The 24,182-nt window shown below is 61.5% G+C and overlaps 4 protein-coding genes across 4 annotated transcripts; all 4 read left to right on the forward strand.

Annotated features, from left to right (window-relative positions):
* Positions 1-683: 683 nt before the first annotated feature.
* Positions 684-17,534, forward strand: LPMP_221010 (dynein heavy chain, cytosolic, putative; the record flags this gene model as incomplete). The annotated part of the gene is made up of 1 exon (XM_010700799.1): positions 684-17,534. One exon carries the CDS (start codon positions 684-686, stop codon positions 17,532-17,534), a length of 16,851 nt encoding a protein of 5,616 aa, XP_010699101.1.
* A 1,127-nt stretch (positions 17,535-18,661) lies between these two features.
* On the forward strand, positions 18,662-20,074 carry LPMP_221020 (hypothetical protein; the record flags this gene model as incomplete). The annotated part of the gene is made up of 1 exon (XM_010700800.1): positions 18,662-20,074. One exon carries the CDS (start codon positions 18,662-18,664, stop codon positions 20,072-20,074), a length of 1,413 nt encoding a protein of 470 aa, XP_010699102.1.
* A 1,116-nt stretch (positions 20,075-21,190) lies between these two features.
* On the forward strand, positions 21,191-21,838 carry LPMP_221030 (hypothetical protein; the record flags this gene model as incomplete). Its single annotated transcript, XM_010700801.1, has 1 exon — positions 21,191-21,838. One exon carries the CDS (start codon positions 21,191-21,193, stop codon positions 21,836-21,838), a length of 648 nt encoding a protein of 215 aa, XP_010699103.1.
* Positions 21,839-22,590: 752 nt separating this feature from the next.
* Positions 22,591-23,892, forward strand: LPMP_221040 (mu-adaptin 1, putative; the record flags this gene model as incomplete). The annotated part of the gene is made up of 1 exon (XM_010700802.1): positions 22,591-23,892. The coding sequence occupies one exon, from the start codon at positions 22,591-22,593 to the stop codon at positions 23,890-23,892; it is 1,302 nt and encodes a 433-aa protein (XP_010699104.1).
* Positions 23,893-24,182: the final 290 nt, after the last annotated feature.

Below are 24,182 nucleotides of genomic sequence, written 5' to 3' on the forward strand. Positions count from 1 at the left end.
TGCCTCCCTCCCTCCCTCCTCCCCCCCTTTTGCTAACCGCGCGCCGTCTGTCAATACGTTTTCCCTCTTCGGCCCCTTCGCCTCTCTCCACCCACCCACCCACCCCTGCCTTTCCTTTGCGTGTTTTTGCCTTCTCTCCAGACTCCACCCGCCTCCCTCTTCTTCACGCGCTGAGTGTCTCACTGACGACGAGTCGCTCCTCCGCCCCACATCCTTCTCCCTCCCTCCCGTTCGCTTCTCACCACGTGCGTGTGTGTGTCCTCGTCTTCTGGGTCTTTGCACTTCCTCTCCGTCTTGTCGGCGCTGCGCCTCTCCCCACAGTTGATTGTCCCACGTTGCTCGTGCGTGTGTGGGTGGGTGGGTGTGCATTACAGTGGTGCCATTGCTGGTGCCTGCGCTATTGCTGGTTTAACATTCTCTTCGCCCTCTTCCTCTCCTCGCCCACACGCACACATACGCGCGCCGGGGTAAGACACGCAGCGTCCAGGGACACAGGAAGGGGGCAAAACAAGTAGAAGGAGAGACAAAAGGGGTCAACGGCGCGTGGCGAGCGACCTACGTGTGCGGTACCCACGCGTTTGATCGACGCAGCACTGTGGCTTGGGACTTGCAACGCCTACCCCTTTATTCTTCCCGTGTGAGAGAGGGCACACACTTCTGCTTCTCCGTCCCCATTGCCTACGATGTTACCCTTCGATGAAGATGTCGTGCAGTTCATTGTGCTGCTCACGCAGCAGGGCACTGTGGAGAAGGTTCGCGCCGCTATTGTGCAGAATGCCGATGTCATGAGGTTTGCCTCGCCTCCTCAGTCGTCAGCGGGTGCGATTGGCCTGGCTACCCTGCAGCAACCAAACAGCCCTACGCACCACCGCGGTGACAATGATGAGGCGGGCGTGGCGTCGAATGCAGCTCTCCTCAGTGTGCACATCCCCTTCATTGCAATCTGCGAGGTTGCTGATGACGGCGCGGCCGCTGGCGGGTCGCACATCATCGCAACAGCCGACCCGGCGTCCTTCCTCCGAAGTGTGTCCTGCGGGGAGGACGCTACGCAGGAGGTGGTGGTGCCCCTCGGCGGCGATGGCGTCGCGGGTGCACGACGTAAGCCGAAGGCCCTGAGCTGCATCCTTCTCAAGCGACGCGATATCTGGGGAGCCGGCGGCGGCGGCGCATGTGGTGATGGTGGTGGCGCTCGCGCGCTCTCTGTGCGGGACCTTTACATCCAGTCCATGGACCTGCACCGCCCTCTTGAAGCACTGCAGACGATCCTGCGTAACATCTATGACCCTATGCTGCGCTCCCACAAGACTCAGTCCGCGCTACGCTCCCACGTGCAGGATCTCCTCTCCAGCATCCGCTCGACGCACAACGTGCTGCCCGAAATCGACATCACGCGCTACGTGCACGAAGACCTCCTGCAATTGTGCGACACAAACCCTCTGCTTGATGTGCCGCAGCTCATGGATCGGCTGGGCGAGATGGCCAAGGACCCCAGTTTCATCCGCCGTGTATTGCAGGTGCGCAACCGGTGTAACGAGGCGCTTTCGATGGAGCCTCTTCTGTCCGGGAAGCTGGAAAGGGAAGAGCTACCGAAGGAGCTGCAGAGCACCAATGGCGTTGTCATTGGCGCCACCGCGGCGATCCCTACGGGCCTGTCGAGTGCTCAGTCATCACCCAGCGCCTCCGGCACCCCCTCACCAGTCGCGGCAGCCGACACCGCGTATGCTGGCGACGACGCATGCGTGCGGGTCGTGCAGGAGCGCATTCTATACTGGCGATGCGTCCACGCGTGGATGGAGGACGTCCTGAAGCAACTGCGCGGGCGTGAGTGGCGGCTTGTACACCGACTCCTTGCCCAGCGGGTGGAGACGGACTACGTCAGCGAGTACGTGGGCTACTTGAAGTTGGCACAGGAATACATCGTCTTCCTCAACACGATCCCGGAGAAGCGACTGGCCAACGTCCAGGATATGAAGGAATTCAATGACGTGGCGGACGAGATAATCGTGGCGGCGACACAGCCAACACGACTTGCGCCGCGGCTGCAACTGAGCCTTCTCACGTCACTCGTCTGGCAGATTACGTGGCGGTGGGTCAGTGTGATGGAGACGCAGCCGGTTCTTATCCTCGACGAAGACCCTGACGCTGCCCCAGTCGTGGCAGCCGGCGACGGGTCTGCGACCCAGCGCGGCGCAGGCGTCACCACAGCAGCCCACGCTGACCCGCTCGTATCGCTGCAGACGCTGCGCATCGCCATACACTCGTTGCGCACGTTGCAGACACAGTACGTGGAGCACAGCACTCAGCTGCGGCACCAAATCCGTGTGGCGCGTACCCCTCGCGAGCACATAGAGCACCCGCATGTTGAAGCGCTGCTCGCGCGCTGCGTCGCCGTGCGTGACCTAATCGAAGAGCACCTGCTCCTCATGCGGCAGCTCGGGGCCGTCTTCTCTACCAAGATACGCTTGCAGTTTGGCAAGGCCAAGCGTGAGGCAGTGGCAACGACAGGAGCAGCAGCTACGCAGCAGCAGCCGGGCGAGGAGTACGCGCTGGCGATGCAGGATGCCTTCAACGAGTGCGTGCGCGCCGTTTGCGGGTGGTCGGACGATGCGGCAGACCTCGCAAGGTCGCGCAAGGACGGCAATAACTACCTTTGGCAGACCAACTCCACAGCCGTTCAGCGCTTCAACGCTGCTGTGCAAGAGTACCGGCGCAAGCGTTACCAATGCGACAGCCAAATCGCCTTGGTGGTGAGTCAGCTTCTGAGTAACCAACAGCACGCACACGACGACGACCGCAGTGGCATGGGTGATGCGGGGATGGCGGTGGCCGAGAGAGCCGGTACCGCGATGGCTATGAAGGGACCGAAGGTCAGCGCAAACTACGCGGACAACCACGGCCTTCGTCTCTTCCGCACCTTCAAACGGTTTAAGATGCTGCCCCTCGAGCGAGTGCAGCGAGTCGTGCATAGCTACCAGGATGCCGTTGCTGAAAAGCTCGGCGCCTATGTCAGCTACATCCAAGAGTGCTACGTGAACGTGCCCCTCACGAAGGAGAAGGTGAGCTACAACATGGCCCGCTTCTCAGTGTCGGCGTTGGTGGCGCAGATCATGTGGGAACAGCAGCTGGCCGAGGCACTCACAAAGTCGATGGTGCGCTTCGACTACGTCAGCGAGCACGGGTGGCATCAACTTCTGTACTTACGGAACGTCGAGCACTACTGGCGCCTTAACGCCAGCCTTGCCGAGTTCATCGGCATCCCCCTTGAGCTGCTTGTGTGCGATGAGCTGCAGCCGGACTCCGAGGTGCACGGCTGTGCGGTGGCGCTGACGTGCTTGAGTTTGCACTACGCTGAGGAGGCATCCGAGTGGGAACAGGATGAGCACCTCCGGGTCGCACAGGACCTCGTGGCCGCCCGCGATCCAGGCGCCCTTGCTGTTGCTCGGGATCGCATGCTGGTTGGGGGTGCGCCGCGACTGTACAAGGCCGCCGCACGCATCCGCGACATCCGCAGCTCGCGAGACATCATTCAGCAGCGCATCGCGAGCCACACGACGTGTTGGTACGAGGAGGTCGATAGGCTGATCAGCAGCAGCCTCGATCAACACACGCTGCTGCTGTCGGGCCCGGTGCTTTGGGCCGTCAACTGCGGGGCCTTCAGCGCACCGCACAACACGACAGGCGGCGCACCCGCCACCGAGGCAGACCCCGCCGCGATGCGCCAGCAGCTCTCCGGTGGAGTCGGCGCGATGGCGAGCGGTATCGTGGCCAATGCGAATCACAACAGCACCAGTGGTTCCGGCAGCGTGCCGCGTGCCAGCAGCGTCAGCCCGTTGTCTTTAGCGTTGATGCGCCCCCAAAGCCGCAGCGTGTCGCCGTCAATGCGTTGGACCTCACTCTTGGGGCCTGTGGGCAGTGGTGATGCCGACAACTTAGCAGCGGCAGCCGCCGCGGTGCCGAACTGGATGGTGGAGGTTGCCTTTCCGTGGAACTTCCCTACCATGGCCGAGGATCTGCGCTATCTGGAGTCTTCACCCCTCACCTCCACCCTACTCAATGCCAACTCCGGAGAGCTAGCGATGGTGAGCCGGAGTGGCACCAGTGCGGCGGGCAGTACGCTGTCGCCGCGTGGACGAAGCGCTGCCATCACCTCTGGCCTCGCCTTCCTGCGCGACGCGCTGCGAGGCAACGAGCTGCGATCACGCCTGGCGAACACTTTAGCGGAGCTCACTCACGTCTACTACGTCACCGTCAACGGCGAGGACACCAGCCTTGTGTTGCTGGCAACAGACGAATACCAGGAGGTGAACCGGCTCTTCCAGAAGGGTATTGCCCTGCGCTGGAGCGACGAGGGACTGCTAAGCTACGTGCAGCAGCTTTCCGATACGATGCAGGCCTTTACCACGACAGTACAGCAGCTGCGATCGAAGACGGAGCTCGTGTACCGGAAGATCCGCGCCTTCACTGTACGTGCCTTCCACCCGGAGGCGATCCTGCAGCGGGTCGAAGCACTTCGCCGCATCGTCGACGCCCTCTCCCTACGCTGCGTGCACGCGCATCTGTGGACGCGGCAGATTCAGCCGCTCCTGGAGGAAGCGCTGCTAACTCAGATAAAGTATCTCATGCACTCGTGGACCGAAGATTTCCTGTCCATGCGCAGTGACGTCCGCTTCCTCGAGAAGGGTGCTGAGACGGACGTGTTTCGGCTGACACCGCTGCGGGTGCGGATGCGGGTGGTGTACAAGGAGGTCCGCCTCGAGTCTTGCTGCAGCGCGTGGCGTCAGCACTGGATCGATGAGCTTAACCGCTTCTTAAGCTGGATCGACGTCCTGCCGAGGCTGTACAAGGAGGAAAAGGCGCAGCCGGACATCGTTGGCGTCTCGGCAGCCCTCGGCTCCGATATGATGAACACGCCGGGCTGTATCAGCCTGACGCCTAGCCGTCATACCAGATCTGTGTCTACGGCAGCGGCGATGCACGGCAGCAGCGGCACTGATGGTGCTGACGGCAATACTAGCATTGGTGGAGCCGGTAACAACGGAAGCAACGCCGGCCGTGGCAGTGCAGCCGACGATGGCTACCAATCTCTGCTGCTACGGCTGCCGTCCTCTGCATTGGCAGAACCGCTGCACGCGATTGAGCAGTGCGTACAGGACGCCATCGACACAGAGGAGGAGTGGCGCCGCGGACAGCAGTTTCTGAGCATGGATGTCGCGCTCATGCAGCGGCGCTTTGGGCGAGACCTGCGCCGCTGGAGCCACGCCCTGCGCCTCATGCACACAGTGACGTCACGCATCATGGACTACACGCAGCCGAACAAGCTTCTCGGCGGTATTGTAGTTCTCGCGCAGGAGGCGCAGATCGAGCTAGGCCGAAAGCTGGACCAGGTCAGCCAGTACGCCCACGCGAAGTTTAAGGATCTCCTGCAAGGGGAACAGGAACAAGCCTTGAACGACATCACTCAGGAACGGGTGAAGGTTGACGTGCTCGACGTGATCAGCAACCCAAAGGACGCAGCCGCACTTCTATCGGAGGCGCCGCGACTCAAGGGTATGCTGCAACGGCTGGACGGCGACATCGCGCTTATGGAGAACGGCGAGGCGAGTCTGCAGAAGTTGGGACACGTGTTCCCGGAGCACTGGATGCACGCCGCGGTGGTGCATGAGGAGTACACGTCGTTTGCTGAGCTTGTGGACCGTAAGCTCAAGGCGGTGCAACTGCGCCGGCCTTTCCTGCTCAAGGAGGCGAACACGGCTGCCGAGGCCCTCGAGGTGAAGGTCGACGAGCTGACTGCGCGCTTCCGCAACATGGACTCGATTGCCGTCTCCAAGGAAGCCCCTGCGTTGGCGAAGCAGATGGTGGTCGATATCTACAATGAGGCCGTTGCGCTCAGCGAGGAAGCGAAGCAGGTGACGGCGATCCAGGAGGAGCTCGGTGAGTCGCCGCACGTCTTTGCCTCCTTGCCAGTGTTGCTGGCGGACGTGATGCGTGTGAAGGACGTGTGGGTCCAAGTCGCGTCCGCCTACGTGGAGCTTAACGAGCTCGGCGCGGCGCCGTTCTTCGAGATGGTGCCGCGCCGCCTGCACGAGTGCCTGCTGAAAATGGAAGAGGAAACGGACGCGTACGACGAGACAGTGCACAGCTGCCAACTTTATCAAAACCTCAAGACAAAGCTACGCCGTGTGCTGAGCTACAACCGCCTAATGCAGGACCTCCGCTCCGACGCCATGTCGCCGCTAGACCGCGCTATGCGGCACTGGTCGGCCCTCCAGCACAAACTGCGCGCGCCGTGGGTGCTGACGAGCCTTACGGTGGCGGACATCTGGGACAGCGACCCGAGCGCGACGGCCGCTATTTACAGCGAAGTGGTGGAGGTGGCTCAGGGTGAGCGCCGCATCGAGGTGCAGCTGCACAACATTAACAACTACTGGAACATGTTCGTGTTCAGTGTGGTTGTCTACAAGAAGCAGGTCGCGCTCATACGCGGCTGGGATGAAGTGTTTGAGCGGCTGACCGAGGATCTGAGCACCTTTGGTGGTATGCGCGCAAGCCCGTACTTTGTCTTCCCGCAGCTCGTCTCCATGACGAACGACGCAGAAGCGAGGCTGGACCGACTGCGGCAGGTACTGGAGGTCCTCCTCGAGGTGCAGAAGCGGTGGGTCTACCTCGACGGCATCTTTGCGGGAAACGCGGAAGTTCGTGCGCAACTGCCGCATGACACCCTCAAGTTCGACCGCACCAGCCGCGAGCTGCTGCACATCCTTCCCCGTCCCCGGTCCTCCGGTAACCCGCCAGAGCTACGCGTCTCCTTCTTCCTCGAAGACGAGAAGCTGAAGGCAACGTTGGATCGACTCCTCTCGCAGCTGGTGGCGGCGCAGCGAGCCCTGACGAACTACCTCGACACACAGCGCAGCCGCTTCCCCCGCTTCTTCTTCCTGGGGGACGACGACTTGCTCGAGATCATGGGCAACAGTAAGAACCCACTGTTCCTCAACAAGCACCTGAAGAAGATGTTCACCTCCCTGGCCTCACTGCAGCTCGATGGCAACGTTAAGGACGCCACAACGCAGCTGCGCGGCTTCGCGAGTGCCGAGGGTGAGGCGCTGTCTTTCCAGCCTGGCCCCATCTCGTACGGGCAGCGGCCGATCCACGAGTGGCTCGGTGAAGCGGAACAGGGCATGGTCTACACCCTCCGCGAGGCCACGCTGCGCGCGTACGAAGAGCTCGTCAGCACTAAAGAGGCGTCACCGTACGCCTTGCTGTGGTCGATGGATTGGATGCAGCAGAAACCTGCGCAGGCCGTATGCCTGGCGCTTCAGCTCGTCTGGACGCGGCAGCAGGAGGGTCTCTTGACTGGTGCGTATGGCAGCGGCGGCGGTGCCGATGCCCGGCCCACGTCTCTGGTCTCGTCAGCGAAGCCGTCGGTGGTGTCAAACAGCATGGGCGACCTGCTCGTCCGCTTGGCTGGCAGTGTGCTGGACAACGCCGTCGCTCCGAGCTCGCGTCGCCTGTGCGAACAGCTGATCACGATAGCCGTGTACCAGCGCGATGTCTCTCGCACCCTCACCGCACACAAGGTGGTGTCGAGCGACAACTTCGACTGGCTCAGGGTTCTGCGCTTGTACGTGGTCCCCACGCACTGCCAGCAGCAGCGACACAGCGGCAAGACCATGACTGACTTGAGAAGCATCGACCCCACCAACAGCGCGAACGTGAGTAGGTTGGCTCTCAGCAAGTACCAGTTTGCCGAGACGCTGGAATGCCGCGTGGCAGATGCGTCCGTGCTTCACGGATTCGAGTACATTGGCACGTATGAGCGCCTTGTGCAGACCCCGCTCACAGACAAGTGCTACCTGACCCTCATGCAAGCCCTGCACACCCGCCTCGGCGGATCGCCGGTTGGGCCAGCCGGTACGGGCAAAACAGAGACGGTGAAGGCGCTCGGCATGCAGCTGGGCCGCCATGTCCTCGTCTTCAACTGTGATGACACTTTCGACTACCAAGCTGTCAGCCGAATATTCCTCGGGCTGTGCCAGGTCGGCGCGTGGGGCTGCTTCGACGAGTTCAACCGCCTTGAAGAGCGCATCCTCTCCGCGCTGTCACTGCAAATCCAAGTCATCCAGCAGTCCCTGCGTGCACGCCAGCGGCAGGTGCAGCTAAACCACCGCACTGTACTGCTCCACTCGAACGTGGCCATCTTCATCACCATGAACCCTGGCTATGCCGGTCGCTCAAAGCTGCCAGGTAACCTGAAGCAGCTCTTCCGCACCGTAACAATGACCATCCCTGACCGCGAGACCATTGCAGAGGTGATGTTGTTTGCGCAGGGCTTCACCACAGCCGAGGCGCTTTCACAAAAAGTTGTCCCGCTCTTCCGGCTCTGCGAGGAGCAGTTCACGCGGCAGGCGCACTACGACTTCGGCCTGCGCGCGTTGAAGTCCGTCCTGGTAGCCGCGGGTGATCGCAAGCGGCTGGTGGCGACGGAATTCAGCGTGAATAGCAGCAGCCACAACGGTGCCGGCGGCGCAAGTGCTGACGCGGTTCAGAGAACAGAGCGAATGCTGCTACTGGAGAGCATCATCGCGACCGTTGCCCCGAAGCTTGTCGCGCAGGACGCGGCGTTGTTCTACCCGCTGCTGCACGACTTCTTTCCTGGCTGCTCACTCCTGACGCAGTCGGTGGACGAGCTTCGCGAGGCTGTGGCGTGCGTGTGCGCGGAGAGCGGCCTCTCCCCCGCTGCGGGGTGGGTGGAGAAGGTGCTGCAGCTTTACCACACAAAGATGACGCGGCACGGTGTCATGATTGTCGGTCCCAGCGGCACGGGTAAGACAACGGCGTGGACGGTGCTGATGGCGGCCATGACTCGCCTGGAGAAGGCGCTGCAGATGCATGCATACGTCCTCTCTCCCAAGGTCCTGAGCAAGGGTGAACTGTTCGGCACCCTCGACGTGACGACGCGCGAGTGGCGTGATGGCGTTTTGACGAGTATCCTGCGCAGGATCATCGACACCGAGGAACAGCAACAGATTCCGGATGACCTGGCGCTGGTGGGGAACGATGACATCGACCACGACGTCGCGGCAGCACCGCCGGCGACCGTCTCCGCAGGGAGGGAGAGGGTGGCAGATGACGAAGCACAACAGCCCATTGACACCGTCGACAAGAACCACACGCCGTCAAAGCAGAGCACCACTCGCGACAGCAGCGCCGGTCCACCAGAGGTCGAAGGCTCGAAGATGCGGAAGGAGCATTGGATCATCTTCGACGGTGACGTGGACCCGGAGTGGGTGGAGAACCTCAATTCAGTGCTGGATGACAACCGACTGCTCACGCTGCCCAACGGTGAGCGGCTTCCACTGCCACGCTCGGTGCGCATTATCTTCGAAGTGCAGGACCTGCTGTACGCGACGCCAGCCACCGTGTCGCGCTGCGGCATGCTGTGGTTTAGCGAGGGCATCGTGCCGCTGTCAGGGGTGCTGGCGCACACCTATCACCAGCTGCAGGAACAGCTGATCGTCGACGCGCGCGGTCGGCACCTGCACTTGGGAACCGACTACATGATCGGCGTCACCGGCGCGCGGAGCGCACTCTGCGTGGACTGCGTTGTGACCAGTGAGTACGGCAAGGTGTACCACGAGTTGATCCTGTCAAGCGCCACGACCAGCGGGGAGGAGGCAATGCCTGGCAGCCTACCGCGGCATCAAAGCCACATTAGCACCGGCGACGAGAACACCGCCTCAGTGGCGCCGGGGCGCAGCAGTCAGTTGAGTAAGGACGCGACCCTGCGGAACGACAACGACGTCGAGCTTGACATGGGCGACACCCATTACGGGAACCACACCATGCTCATGAGCACCATTGGCGGAGGCGCCAACACGCTGCGCCGCGGTCATCCTGATGCAGAGCGCCTCCAGGAAATCATGGTCAGCTCGTGGGCGGAGGCCTTTGAGAAGGACGGCGCCGTGATGCTAGGGCTGCAGCTGATGAAGTCGGTGGCGTTCCGCGACGTCTGTGTGATGATGCCAAGCGACCTGCAGAGCATCCACAGCATAGTCTCCTTCCTGGTCCAGGGGGTATGGCGCACTTTTGAGGCCGAGCAGCAGAACAACGGCGACGTCTTCGGCGACGCCGTGGTGCGGAAGATCGCCATGCAGGTGCTCTCCTACGCGATCTTCTGGGGCCTGGGCTCCGCCATGAGTCTGGAGAACCGCATGAAGCTGGCGCAGCAGCTAGGGCTGCAGCCGATGGTCGACGGCGTTGCGCAGTCGATGGTGGAGGTGGAGGTTTGCTACCGCACGGGCGAATGGCGGCTGATCCGCAACCGCGTCCAAGAGACCTCGCTCCTGGCGGAGCAAGTCGGTGCGAACGATACCGTCATCACCACCGTGGACACGTGCCGACACGAGGACGTGCTGAGCGCGTGGCTCGGCGCCGGTCGCTCCGCCATTCTGTGTGGGCCGCCGGGCTCTGGTAAAACCATGTCTATCACCGCGGTGCTGAGCAGTCTGCCCGAGTACGAGGTAGTGTTCCTGAACTTCTCGAGCGGCACAACGGTGAAGACGATTATGAAGGCGTTGGACCAGCGCTGCAGAGTGCAGGATACCGCCCGCGGTCTCGTCATGGCACCCACGTCCGGCAGGCAGCTCCTTCTTTTTTGCGATGAGATCAACCTGCCAGCGCTGGACCGCTACGGCACGCAGGTGGTCGTGCAGCTGCTGCGTCAGCTCATCGAGCGCAAGGGCTTTTACCGGGCACGTGACAACACCTGGATCACCCTCCAGGACGTGCAGGTCGTCGGCGCCTGCAACCCACCAACCGACCCTGGCCGCGTGCCGCTCAGCACACGCTTCCTGCGCTGGGCACCGGTGCTACTTGTCGACTTCCCCTCTCCAGAGTCGCTCAAGACGGTCTACACCACCTACTGCCACGCCATCCTAGCATGGAATGAACGTCTCTGCGGCCTGGCCGCCGCCCGCCTGGCACAGGCGATGGTGAAGATGTACCGCGTCTCTCAAGCCAAGTTCACGCCGATACAGAAGCCACACTATCTCTACTCCCCTCGCGATCTGTCGCGCTGGTCGCGGGCGCTGTACGAGGGCATCCTCACCTGGGACGACACCGCACGACGCCATCTCAGTGTCAGCCAGCTCGTGCGCCTCGCCGTGCATGAAGGGCTGCGCGTGTTCTCTGACCGTCTTGTCACAGCCGAGGAGCAGGCATGGACAAACACCTCCATTGTGAAGGCGTTTCGCGAGTTGTTCACTGATGTCGACGACCACACGTTCCATCAACCGCTCCTCTACTCCACGCTACTCTCGCACAGCTACACGGACAGCCCACGCGAGGAGCTACGAGCGTACGTGCAGAAGAAGCTGACGGCCTTCAACGAAGAGGAGTCGCTTGGTGACTTGGTCATCTATGACGCGATGATCGATCACGTCGTGCGCATCGACCGTGTCCTGCGCCAGCCCCTGGGCCACATGCTTATCGCCGGCTCCTCTGGTGTCGGAAAGACGGCCTTGACGAGGTTGGTGGCATGGATGCGTGGCTTCTCAACCTTCACCCTAATGCTGCACCGCGAGTACGACTTGGACGACTTCGAACACGACCTCCGCGAGGTGCTGCGCCGCGCTGGATGCAAGCGGGAGCGCATCTGCTTCCTGTTTGATGAATCCAACATCCTGCAGCCGAGCTTCCTCGAGTACATGAACGCCCTGCTGGCTTCTGGCGAGGTGCCGGGTCTTTTCGACGGCGAGGAGTGGTCAAAGCTCATGCAGGAGGTGCGAGATGCGGTGCTGGCAAACCAAAGCTACTTTGCCACAAAGCGTGGTGGCGGTGGAGGCGCCGGCGCTGTTTCGGCAGGAGGGGCACGTGGACGCGCCGACGGTGGCGACGGGCCCTCGCTAGCAGGCCGAGAGGGGCGCCACAAGGGTCTGGACGGTAACGGTGATGACGCGAAAGGTACCCGGTGTGTCTCTGTGATGCGCGACGTCGACATCGCGTCCAGCACGGCGGCGGACGACGTGGTGGACGTGCACAACGACGCGGAGCTGTATCATTGGTTCTTGACGAACGTGCGCAAGTACCTACACGTCGTGCTCACCATCAACCCCTCCTCCGGTGAATTCACGTCGCGCACGATGGCGAGCCCGGCGCTGGTGAACCGGTGCACCATCGACTGGTTTGGCGACTGGGACGCGATGACGCTGCAGCAGGTGTGCCGAGAGCGGATAGGCCGTCTTGCGCTGCTGCCAGTCTGCCACGGCGTCTTCGCCACCGAGGTAGAGGCAAAGGAGGCGGTCGTGGATAGCCTATGCGCGATGCACGTCTCCACGCAGCACACCAACCAAGCCCTGCGCGTGCGGCACGCCAACCAGGGCACCTACGTCACACCGCGCCACTTCACTGATTGCGTGTCGCACTTTGTGGCCATTTTGCAGGAAAAGCAAAAAGTCTCCAGCGATGCGCTGGCGCACCTGCACAGCGGCCTCAAGAAGCTGCAGTTGGCCGCGCAAGAGGTAGCGGAGCAGCAGACAATGCTGAAGGACAGTGAGGTCGAGATGGAGGCGAGCAGCCGGCGAGCGCAGACAATGCTGGAGCGCATCATTAGCGAGACCGACGTAGCGAAGCGTGAGAAGGCGGTAGCGCAGGACTTGGAGCGGCAGCTGCAGGACGAACACGCGCAGATCTCCGACGATGCGCAGCGCCTGTCCATCGAGCTAGCGGAAGCGGAGCCGGCGCTGCGGGAAGCCGATGCGGCGCTCAGCACGGTGAAGCCGGAGTACCTGCGCGAAATCCGCGCATACACGACACCGCCGCCGATGGTGAAGCGCACGCTCGAGGCGGTGGGGGCGCTGATGGGTGAGAAGAACGGCGAGGACTGGGATTCGCTAAAGAACTGCATCCGCCGCGACGACTTCTTAGCCAGCGTGCGCAACTTCCGCCCCGACGACATCAGCGAGCCCGCCCGCGAGCGGGTGCGGAACATGATGCGGGACAGCAGGTTCACTATCGAGGCGGCGTATCGTGCCTCGAAGGCGGCCGGGCCGCTCATGCAGTGGGTGTTCTTTCAGGTGAAGTACTCTGCCATCTACAAGCGCGTGGCGCCGGTGCGGTCGAAGATCGAGAATCTGATCAAAGCGCGTGACGTGAAACTGAAAGGGCTGGGGGTAGCGCAGGAGGAGGTGCGTCAGAAGGAGAAGTCGTTGCGGCAGCTCATGGGCGAGTACCAAAACGCTACCGCCCAAATTGCGGAGCTGAAGCAGCGCATAATCGCCGTCTCGATCAAGTGCAATCGTGCGCAGACGATCCTGCGGCAGTTGCTGGACGAGCGCGGCCGGTGGGAGACGGAGGTGCAGAGCTTTGACTCCGAGGCACGCACAACGCTGGGCAACTGCGTCATATCCGCCGTCTTCCTCGCTTACACCGGCTTCTACGACGAGCACACGCGCGAGCGCGTCCTGATGCCACGTTGGTTGGAGTGTCTGCAGCGCACCACCATCCCCGTCCGCCGCGGTCTAAGCGTAACGGAGTACCTCTCGCCTGCCACGCAGCAGCTAGCGTGGGAAGAGGCAGGACTGCCCAAGGACCGCCTGGACATCGACAACGCCGCCATCATGCACCGCTCCCAGCGGTACGTGCTGCTGATCGACCCGACAGGCGTGGCGGCACGCTTTGCACTCCGCTACTACGCGGCCAAGAAGATCACCAAGGCTTCGTTCAGTCGGCCAGGCTATGTGAAGCAGCTCGAGATGGCGGTACGGTTCGGCTACCCGATTCTTATGGAGGACGCCGAGCACCTCGACCCTGCCGTGGCGCCGCTGTTGAATGGCGAAGTGCGCTGCCATGGCACGCGCTACATCACCCGCATCGGTCCGCACGAAGTGGACCTGGCGCCGTCGTTCCGCCTTCTCCTGCACACACGCAACCCCAATTTTCAGCCTCCACCTGACCTGGCTGGGCAGGTGTGCATGGTGAACTTCACCGTCACACTGTCCTCACTGCAGTCGCAGTGCCTGCACTACACACTTCTGCACGAACGCCCCGATGTGGATGAGAAGCGCTCGAAGCTACTCAAGGCGCAGGGCGAGTATCAGCTGCGGCTACGCGTGTTGGAGGAGAAGCTGCTCACCCGCATCGCCGAAGCCGAGGGCAGCTTGCTGGACAACGACACCCTTATCGAGAACCTGACGGAATTGAAGGAGGAGGCCACTCGCATCGCACGCAACATTGTCGAGGGCGAGGACTCAATGCGCGACATTCGTAGCGTGGAAGACATGTACCGCCCCATCGCGACAGTGGTCGCACAGGCACACTTTGCGCTGCAGTGCTTTGAGGAACTCAACCCGTATTACTACTACGACGTTCGCTTCGTGCTGCGTGTTTTGAACGACGCGCTGCAGAGGCTGCCCTCGACAAGCACTCCAGTGGTGGATGCGCTGCCGCGCCTACAGCAGCTCACGCACGGAATCTTTGCGCTACTGCACCGACGCGTGGTGCGAGGCATGTTTCACGAGGACCACCTTGTGTGGGCGTTGCGTCTGGCGCAGCTACGAAGTGCAATGGGCACGATAGGCGTCAAGTCTGCATCTGCCTCCCCGACTTCGGCTTCAGTGATCCCACTTCACAACAGCAGCAACGACGGCTCCGCTGTGATGCCAGAGGAGTGGGAGTGGATCTTGTCGTGTCTGCGTTTCGCAGGTGGCGATGCCGGAGGTGGCGCCGGCTCCCCACTCACAGCTGCATCCTGCACAACGGCGGCCGACTCCGTCGACGATAGCAGTGCCAGCAGCCCCCTAACAGCCGTAACGGCGGCGGCAGGTCTTCCACCGGTGGTGCGGCGCGCCTGTCCAACCCTGGGGTCGCAAAGCTGTCAAGCGCTCGCCTTCTTGCTCACGAAGCCTGCCTTCAAGGAGATTCACCAGACATTGGCGACGCAGGCATCTGCGTGGGAGACGGTGTTCATGTCTGCCACGCCAGTAGCCACCAGCGAGTCCGCCCTGCCTCCGGAGTGCTTCCCTCGCGGCGCCAGTCGCGTGCGCCGGCTCTTGTTGCTGACTCTCGTGCTGCTCCACACGCGCCGTGACGCCTTCATGGAGGCGGCGCACCAACTCCTGGCGGCGTACTTTTCTCCAAGCCAAATGGACGCAGCGACTGGCGCCGCCGTCCTCGGCACGGAGGACTTCTTTGCGCCGCAAACAAACGATCTCACGGACGGCATTATGGCTGAGTTGGGTCCCGCGACGCCGCTGTTGATGGTGACCGACACCATGTTCGACCCCGCCCTGCGCGTGGAGGAATTGGCTCAGCGCACGAACACGAACCTCTACATCGTGGCGATGGGCAGCATGGAGAGCATTGAGAACGCAGACGCCTACCTGGCAGAGGCGACGAAGGTGGGACGCTGGGTGCTGCTGAAGAACGTCCACTTAGCACGCGGATACATGGACAAGCTCGAGAAGCAGCTGCACTTCCAGCAGAACGAAGGTCAACTGCACAAGGAGTTCCGTGTGTTTCTCACAGCGGAGCGCGACAGGAGCGCGGCAGGGTCTCCCACGGCAGCCACAGCTGCAGCCGCCTCGCCCAGGGTGCTGCCCATCAACCTCATAGAGGCCTCAGTGGTCGTGGTCTACGAGGCTCCGCCAGGCATGCAGTCGTCTCTCCTGCACACCTACGGTGAGTATCCCGCAGTCTCGGCGGCGGCTTTCGGCGGCACTGACACGTCCTCGGCCGCTCCAAGCTCTGGCGCCGCCGCCGCAACCAGCAACACCTCACTTCAGCGTCTCTACCTGGCCGCGGCATGGCTGCACTCTGTCATCACCGAGCGCACCCTCTACAAGCCCCTTGGCTGGAGCGAGGCGTACGAGTACACGGAGGTGGAGTATCAGCGCGTCGTGCAAGCGGTGCAAGCGTGGAGCACCGCCGCCGAAGTCGCAGCGACAGCGTCGAGGAGTGACGCTGGTGGCTTAAAGGTCTCGTGGGACGCCCTGCGTGCCATTGTCGCGACTACCGTCTACGGCGGCGCAGTAAGTAATATTTTCGACCAGCACGTCCTCAACGTCTTCTGCCGCGAGCTGCTCCGTCCAGAGATGCTGCAAGATGCTGCGCAGTTCGTCTCCAAGGCGGCAGCCGCCGGTGCGCTACCACCACCCATCCTTGGCCGCTCGCGCGCAGAGCTGCTTCAGTGGATTCACGCGCTTCCCGGCGGCAGCAGCGATCCAACGTGGTTGGCGTTGCCGATCGGCGCGGACCGCATGACACGCGCGCGCAGCGCCATAGAGGTGGTGGAGCGCTTATCTCTGGTGCAGAGCACCCTGGACGATGAGCTGGCATTTACAGACAACGACAGTGACGCACAGGCCGTGACAAGCGGCATGGGTGCCGCATCGCCGAAAAGCGGTGCGCTTCGGGCTACGCGGTGGGCAGCCAAGGTGGAGTCCTACTGCACTGCCTGGCACCCACTCCTGCGCAACGCGCTGGAGAAGCTCGAGAAGCACCCCTTTGTTCGACAAGCCGTCACACAGCACGAGCAGGAGAGCGTCGAACAGGCCAGCATCGCTGACGCCAGCGCCGCGGTGGAAGACAGGGCCAACGTCAATGGTGCCAGTCGGCCCAGTGGTGTGGCGGCACCGCTTCTGCTCGCGATGGAGCGTGAGGTGGTGGCGGCGGTCGAGCTCGTGCGGCACCTTCTGACGTGCGTGCGCGAGCTACGCGAGGTGGTGATGGAGGAGCGGACACCGACCTCCATGCACCGCAGCCTCGTGGAAGAGCTCATGAAGGACCACGTGCCCGATGTGTGGAGTGCGCACCTGCGTGGAATTCATGGCTCGGCTGCCCATTCTTTGTTTGTCGGTCTCTGGATAACGGACGTGCAGCAGCGAGTCGAGCATCTTCTTGAATTGGCAACAGCCGCGCACAGCGGGCAGCTGGCGAGGACGCCAGTGCGCCTCGGTGCCCTCTTCTCCCCAGGCGCGTTCTTGACTGCCTTCAAGCAGCACTGCGCGCGGGTGGAGCAGGTGTCTCTCGAGCAGTTAGTGCCGCAGGTGGAGGTAGCCACATCAACCAATGCCGGTGCAAGAGGGGCACTCCGCACGGCATTGTCCGCCTTGCCAGCCACAGGTATCTCTGGGGCCGTCGCAACCTCGGTAGCCGGCCTTGCACCGCAGAGGGCAAACGAGATGGTCTTCACCGGACTCACTCTATATTCGGCACAAGTAGATGCGGCAGGCAAGTGCTCGCTGAGCGGCACCACAGAAAGCGGCGCCGCCCCCGCGCTCTCTTCTTCCGTCGTTCTACGCTGGAGATGGGTAAGGAATATCGACGGCGTCGCCACCACAACGTCGCTGGCGGCGCGCCTCGCACGGCAGACGGCGCAGCAGCGGTGCATCCTACTGCCCTTCTACACGACGGAGAACCGCGAGGCACTGCTAGAGGTGCTGGAGCTGCCCATGGCTACCAACAGCGGTGACAGCGGTGCCGGCATCAATGCGTGGTATGAGCGCGGCGTGTGTGTGACCGCGTGGTCGGCATCTGAGTAGAGCGCCGCAGAAGCCATGTGAGAAGGCATAGCGGGAGTTTCTGTCGGTGTATGCGTGAATACATGTGCGCCGCAACTCCCCCACACACACACACACGCTAGCAGCGTAGAGCTGAGCGTGAAAAGGGGGAAGGAAGACACAGGTGACTGTGAAAGTGGTCATGGACGAAGAGTAAAGCAGTGCTAAAGCGGAGAGGGAGGAGGGCGATGTGCTCGCAGCAGGCGCAGCATCCACTGGTGCGAGCACATCGTCCGCCTTGTGTGCGGGCAACGTGAGAAATATACGAGGAATGGGGAAAAGCCAATACGTGACGGTGCGTCGTCATAACCGCTGCAGTCTCTGTGTAGAGCGTCATCGTCGACATTGTCTCTCCGTACGTACGGTACACCCACACATACACTCGCTCACGTAGGGAGGGCTTCTCGCGTGTTGTCATTGAGGTCGTGCTGGTGGTGCTGCTGGTGGAGGCTTGTTCTTGTGTATGTGCGTGTGTGTGTGTGTGCGCGTGTGTGCGTCTGCATTATTTGCCATCCTGTCGTGCATTTTTACTTGCTTCACATTTGTTTCATCTGAGCCTCGTCGTTGTCTTTGCATTTCGTTAGATCTCTCGCTTTTTGCAGGTGGGTGAGCCGCGTACGGGTGCTGCCATGGCTGGGTTGTGGTCTCCGTTCTTACCAGGTTGTTTCTCAGTGGGGTAGGAGCGCGCATCGGCCGTCGCGCAACACGGGTAAACGGCAGCAGCAAGACGAGCACGGGTAAGAGAGGCGGATAAAACAGCCTCCGGCTGCACATGCAAGAGTGGAAAAATCACAACAGAGATGGGGAAAAAGGGGGGAAGGAAGTGGCGGACACCGAAGCACATCACCAGATTCTTGCTGGTTTGGCACTCTTCAACAGGGTGGTCCACTTTACGCTTCCGCCCCCCCCTCTCTCTCGTCGAGTGCGCCGTGAGCGCGTCGCCCCTCCCCCTCCCTGTGTGCAGCAACCGCTGGGTTGTCGCTGTGCCCATAGTTCACTTTCGTTCATTCCCTCTCTTGGTGCCACGCACACACACACACGCGCACACACCCTCCTTAAGACTCACCATCTCTCTCCGATACCACAAACGCCCCAAACGGTACATGAGGATGAGCTCTGCCTTCGCCATTCGTCACTCCCACATCGCGAGCCAACCGGTGCAGGCACCGCCGCCAGGGTACATGAGCCTGACCGTGGTCGGCTCCGGCGTCTCTACTGGAGTACCGGTCATTGGACACCTAGGGCTCGGTTGCGCGTGCGAGGACGCCGTCGCCGACCCCAGCGGGCCCAACAGTCGCAACAACATTAGCCTCCTCATCACGCTTCCCCGCGGAGATCTTCCCGACTTGCCAGAGGTGCGAACGGCATCGACGACAGCAACCATGCCGGTAGCAGACCAGATGAAGGCCGAGAACGACGGCGGAAACGGTAGCGGCGGCACTGCTGGTGCGGTACGGAATACGACGCCCCGCCCGTCACACTCCTGCTTTGCAGTGGAGAGGAGCAGCAACTACATTGGCGCGAAGCCGGTTGCGCACATCCTCATTGACTGCGGCAAGACGTTCCGTGATGCGTACTTCAAGGTGATGATCCGGTGCAACATTCGCGCCGTGGACACGCTGCTGCTGACACATGGGCACGCCGACGCTGTGGCCGGCCTCGACGACCTTCGTGACCTACAGTCGATGCACATGGTGTCCACTGGGGACTGGGTGGTGGACAGCTTTGTGCCGACCTACCTCTCCCGCAGCACGCTGAAGACACTGGAGAAGTCGGTCGACTACATTATTCGGAACAGCATTAAAAGTGGGCACGCGGCGTCGACGCCAACGGAGCACGCCGCACGGCTTGCCGAGTGCCTGCAACAACGCGAAGCGCAGGCGGTGGCAAACGGCACGGCGCACAAGGTGGGCAAGTGGCGGAACATCGGCATCCGCCGCAGCACCGCGCTAGAGCTCTTCTGCATGGATGAAGAGCGGCCACTAAGGATGCATCTCCCCATCACCACCACCGCGGCGATGGCGGATGGCACTGCCGCCGCCCCGAGTGACCTGCCCTTCTACTCCTTCCCCGTGGAGCACGGCAAGGGCTACATCTCCATGGCGTGGGTGTTCGGCCGTGGCACCGCCTTCAAGAGCCAACAAACGCAGCAGCAGGGGCAGCACCAGCCGGAGGGGAGCTGCGTCGTGTACATCTCAGACGTAAGCGACGTCCCGGCGACGTCAATGGCGTTCCTGCAAGACCTCGTGAAGATCGACGTCCTCTTTGTGGACTGCCTCTCACCTACTGGGCGCGTGAGTCCCGTCCACTACTGCGAAGATGGCATGATGGCTCTGGTGCTGGCCCTGAAGCCACGATATGTCTTTGGGGTTGGCATGCACTGTGCGCTGGAACACTTTAAGTGGATGGCGGAGCTTCAGAAAGCACTGGACAGCCACGTCGCTGCCGGCCGTCTGAGGGCAGGCGAGGTGCAGGGTGTAGAGCTGAGCTACGATGGTATGCAGGTGCTACTGCCGCAGTGACAGACGAAAGGAGAAAGGGGGGCACACCTCTTCACACACACACGTACACATCTCGCGATCTCCTTCTCTTTTCCTGGAGCACATGCGTGTGTGCGGGTGGGTGGGTGGGTGTATGTCTGTTGGAATACGATTCTTTTCGTCTGCCAGTTCAAAATAGGCAGAGAAAGAGAGCGCGTGTGTACGCGTGGAGGGGGAAGTGAGTGCTCTGCCCTGCTGCGAGGACCCTTCCCCTGCTTAGCTAAGCTGATGCGCGTGCGCTGACTCGCCGTGGTCACCTCCACGCTGGCGTGCGCATTCTCCTCCACCGCAGAGCTCGGCGCACTTGAAGTTCCTCCTCTCACCCCACGTGTGCCGACGTACCTGTTCCACCCTCTTTACCACCAGCCTTCTTCACACATCTGCTGTTCCTCCCTTCGTCCAAACCCCCAGGCCGGTCTACCCCCTCCCCCTTCCCACCGCCATCACACTCACTCACAGTCACCGTTAACGATGACGACTCTGGCGCGAATGCGGCTTACCTTCGTTGGAACTGGTGTATCGAGTGCGATTCCAGTTATCGGCCACCTTACGACAGACTGTGCGTGCCGTGACGCCATCGCGAACTCAAGTGGTCCGAACTGCCGCAATAATGTATCGCTGCTAATTTCCCTTTGTTTTGCACAGGCTGAGTCGGACGTAGAGTGGCATCACGTGCTTGTCGATTGCGGCAAAACATTCCGCAACGCCTACATGCGCGTACTGGCGCCGATGCGGGTGGAGTACGTGGATGCCCTGCTCATCACTCACGGGCACGCAGACGCCATGCACTGCGTGGAAGAGCTGTGCGGTATGCAGGCCGAAGCAGCCGCGCGCTATGCGCAATCGGCATCGCCGTCGTCGTCGAGGGAAACCCGAACTCTCACCCCTACTGCCATTCCCCGCACCCTTCGGCGAGTTCCGACGTTCCTCACCGCGCCTACTCTGGACCAGATTGCAATGGTATCGCCGGAGCTAGTCAAGCAGAGCTTTCACATGGGCGCAGCCCCAACAACTGAGGTAGCGTACCATAACGCACTCGCTGCAACAGCCAACACGACCGCCACGTCTTCCTCCTCTGCTGAAGCGTTGTCGACGGTGATGGATGTGTTCTTCATGGATGAGAAGAAGCCGCAGCGCATGTACGTACCCTTCGAACCTCGAGGCCCTGCATCACCAGCCGCAGGAAGCGTCGGCTCGAGTGACCTGCCCTTCTACTCCTTCCCCGTGGAGCACGGCAAGGGCTACATCTCCATGGCGTGGGTGTTCGGCCGTGGCACCGCCTTCAAGAGCCAACAAACGCAGCAGCAGGGGCAGCACCAGCCGGAGGGGAGCTGCGTCGTGTACATCTCAGACGTAAGCGACGTCCCGGCGACGTCAATGGCGTTCCTGCAAGACCTCGTGAAGATCGACGTCCTCGTGCTGGACCTGCTCGCCGAGCACGGGGCGCCGTCGGCGTCGCACTACTGCGCAGACGAGGCTATCCCTCTCGTCGTGGCACTCGCGCCACGGCGCACGTACTTTGTTGGCATGTTCTGCAGCCTCGAGCATCACCGCACAAACGAGCTACTTGCGCTAGAGCTGGCCGGATTGAAGGCGCAATACCGTGACGAGCTCGAGGCCGTAGTGCCGGGGTCGTCGGCACCCGCGGCCACGTGTGCCGAGAGAGAGCGGAAGCGCGCATTTGTGAATCGGGTGTGCTCCATGGAACTTGCGTATGATGGTCAGAAGCTCGACATGGAGGCTTGAGAGAGAAGCCCAAGCGGGGCGCGGGAGGGGAAAGACGTAGAAAAGATGGATGTGGGTAGTGGCGGTGGGTGCTCAGTTCCGCTATCCTTCCCCCCTCCCCTCCCCTCCCCCCTCCTCCTCACGCGTTCCTTCGCTCCTTCCGTTACCGCAGGCGTTCTCTCGTTCATTTGTTTTTTTTTGGGGGGGCCCCCCCACAGCAAGCCTGTACGTGCATGTGGTGGGTGTTGTCACGGTACACTGTAGAGGAGGGCTGCTCGGCGATGCGCAACGAGCACACAACAGACGAAAGAGCAGGACGCTGTATCGGTGCATAGCATCGCACGGCTAGAGGGCTGGTGCGCCTGGGAGTACGCAACAATGGGGAGGGGTCGGGACGGGAGTGGCCTGCTTCGGCATGCGACGTCGATTAACATGAAGCGGGACGGAGATCTCGAGGCCAAGATACAGAATTCGACCACCATGTCCTTCTTCTATCTCTGATTGTGCACATGAATGTGCGTATGAGTTAACGTGGTCAGCCCCCTTTCGCGAACACACTTCTTATTCACGCATCTTCGTATCCCTCACACACACATGCACACACACACACACACACGCTAATGTCCACCATCGATTCCACGTAGAGCAGCGTGACTTGCGTCTATAGTGGTGGAGCCTCCTTGTCTACCCGTCGCCGTCTCTTTCTGGTATCCATTTCTTCAGACAGACAGACACACACACACACGCGCGCCTACTGCACGTCTGCAGGTGCAATGGCGTCGGTGCTATACATACTAGACTCGAAAGGGAGTCCCCTCATCTACCGCAGTTACCGCGGTGATATCTCGCAAGACGTCCCGAGCGTCTTCCAGCATCGCGTCATTGACGAAGAAGAGGGCCGCGTCACGCCCGTCTTCGAAGAAGAAGGCCACACCTACACCTTCGTGCGCGAAAATGACGTATACTTACTCATGGTGAGCAACATCAACTCGTGCCCCCTGCAGCAGGTCGCCTTCCTATACCGATGTGTGTCCGTCTTCAAGGCCTATTTCAAGACAGTGACGCAGGAAACAGTGCGGGACAACTTCGTCATCATTTACGAGCTGCTGGATGAGATGTGCGATTTCGGCTTCCCGCAGTTCACGGAGGAAAAGGCGCTTCGGGAGTACATCCTGCAAAGCACCTTCCTCACCAAGATCATGGGCAGCAAGACGACGCTCGCGCAGAGTGAGCTGCCAACGGCGGTGACTGGGGCCGCCGTATCGACGCCGTGGCGCTTGCCGCGCAACTACAAGTACTCGAACAACCAAGTGTTTCTGGATGTGATTGAGCAGGTCGACCTGCTCGCGAACCAAGCCGGCGAGACGCTCTCGAGCGAGATTGTTGGCACTGTCAAGATGCAGTGCCATCTGTCTGGAATGCCCACCTGCACTGTTGGTGTCAACGACAAGATCCTCTTTGACCGGACAGGCCGCAGCGGCAGCACGGTGGAGATGGAGGACATCACCTTCCACCAGTGCGTGAAACTCAACCAATTTGAAAGCGAGCGCGTCATCTCGTTTGTGCCGCCGGACGGCGACTTCACGCTGCTCTCCTACCGGCTCAACGAGCGCATTCAGCAGCCGGTGAAGTTGCGCTGCATCTTTACGCACCACGGCACCACACGGGTGAAGGTACACTGCACGCTGCAGACAAAGTACCGCACGAGTCTTACGGCAAACGAGATGGAGGTTCACATCCCGATTCCGTCCGACGCCGATTGCCCGCAGGCGGAAAGTCAGACGGGTCACCTGCAGTACGCACCGCAGGTGAATGCACTTGTCTGGAATCTTGGCAAAATCGGCGGGAACCGGCAGTGCTCATGCAATGCGGAGTTTCACCTGCCCAGCGTCCGCAGCAGCGACATGAATGACCTCTCGAAGATGCCGGTGAAGGTGCGGTTTGTCATTCCGTACTTCGCTGCATCGGGCTTTCAAGTGCGCTATGTGAAGGTGGCGGAGAAGTCGAACTACGTAACCACGCCCTGGGTGCGATACGTCACGCAGAGCGGTGTATACGAGGTTCGAACAGACTGATGGAGAAAGGGGAGGCATGTGCTTAGGGTGGTGTGGGGGAAAGGAGAAGAGGCGAAGAGGTGCGACACGAAGCTGCAGCCCTCGCGTGCGCGAAACAGAGGGAAGTCGACAGAGAAAGCAAGAACACGCGCAGCAACTACCTCTCTTTCTCCTTCCCTCCCCCGAGGGTGCACTGCAGCTGCAGCGTCTACATTCGTCGCTGTGATTGAAGCTAACTTCGCGCGCTGAGTATCACTCGTCTTTCCACCACCACCACCACCACCCCCATCTCTCCCCCCTCCCCGCTGCTC

Source organism: Leishmania panamensis (assembly GCF_000755165.1).
Source record: "Leishmania panamensis strain MHOM/PA/94/PSC-1 chromosome 22 sequence".
Lineage (NCBI taxonomy): Eukaryota > Euglenozoa > Kinetoplastea > Trypanosomatida > Trypanosomatidae > Leishmania > Leishmania panamensis.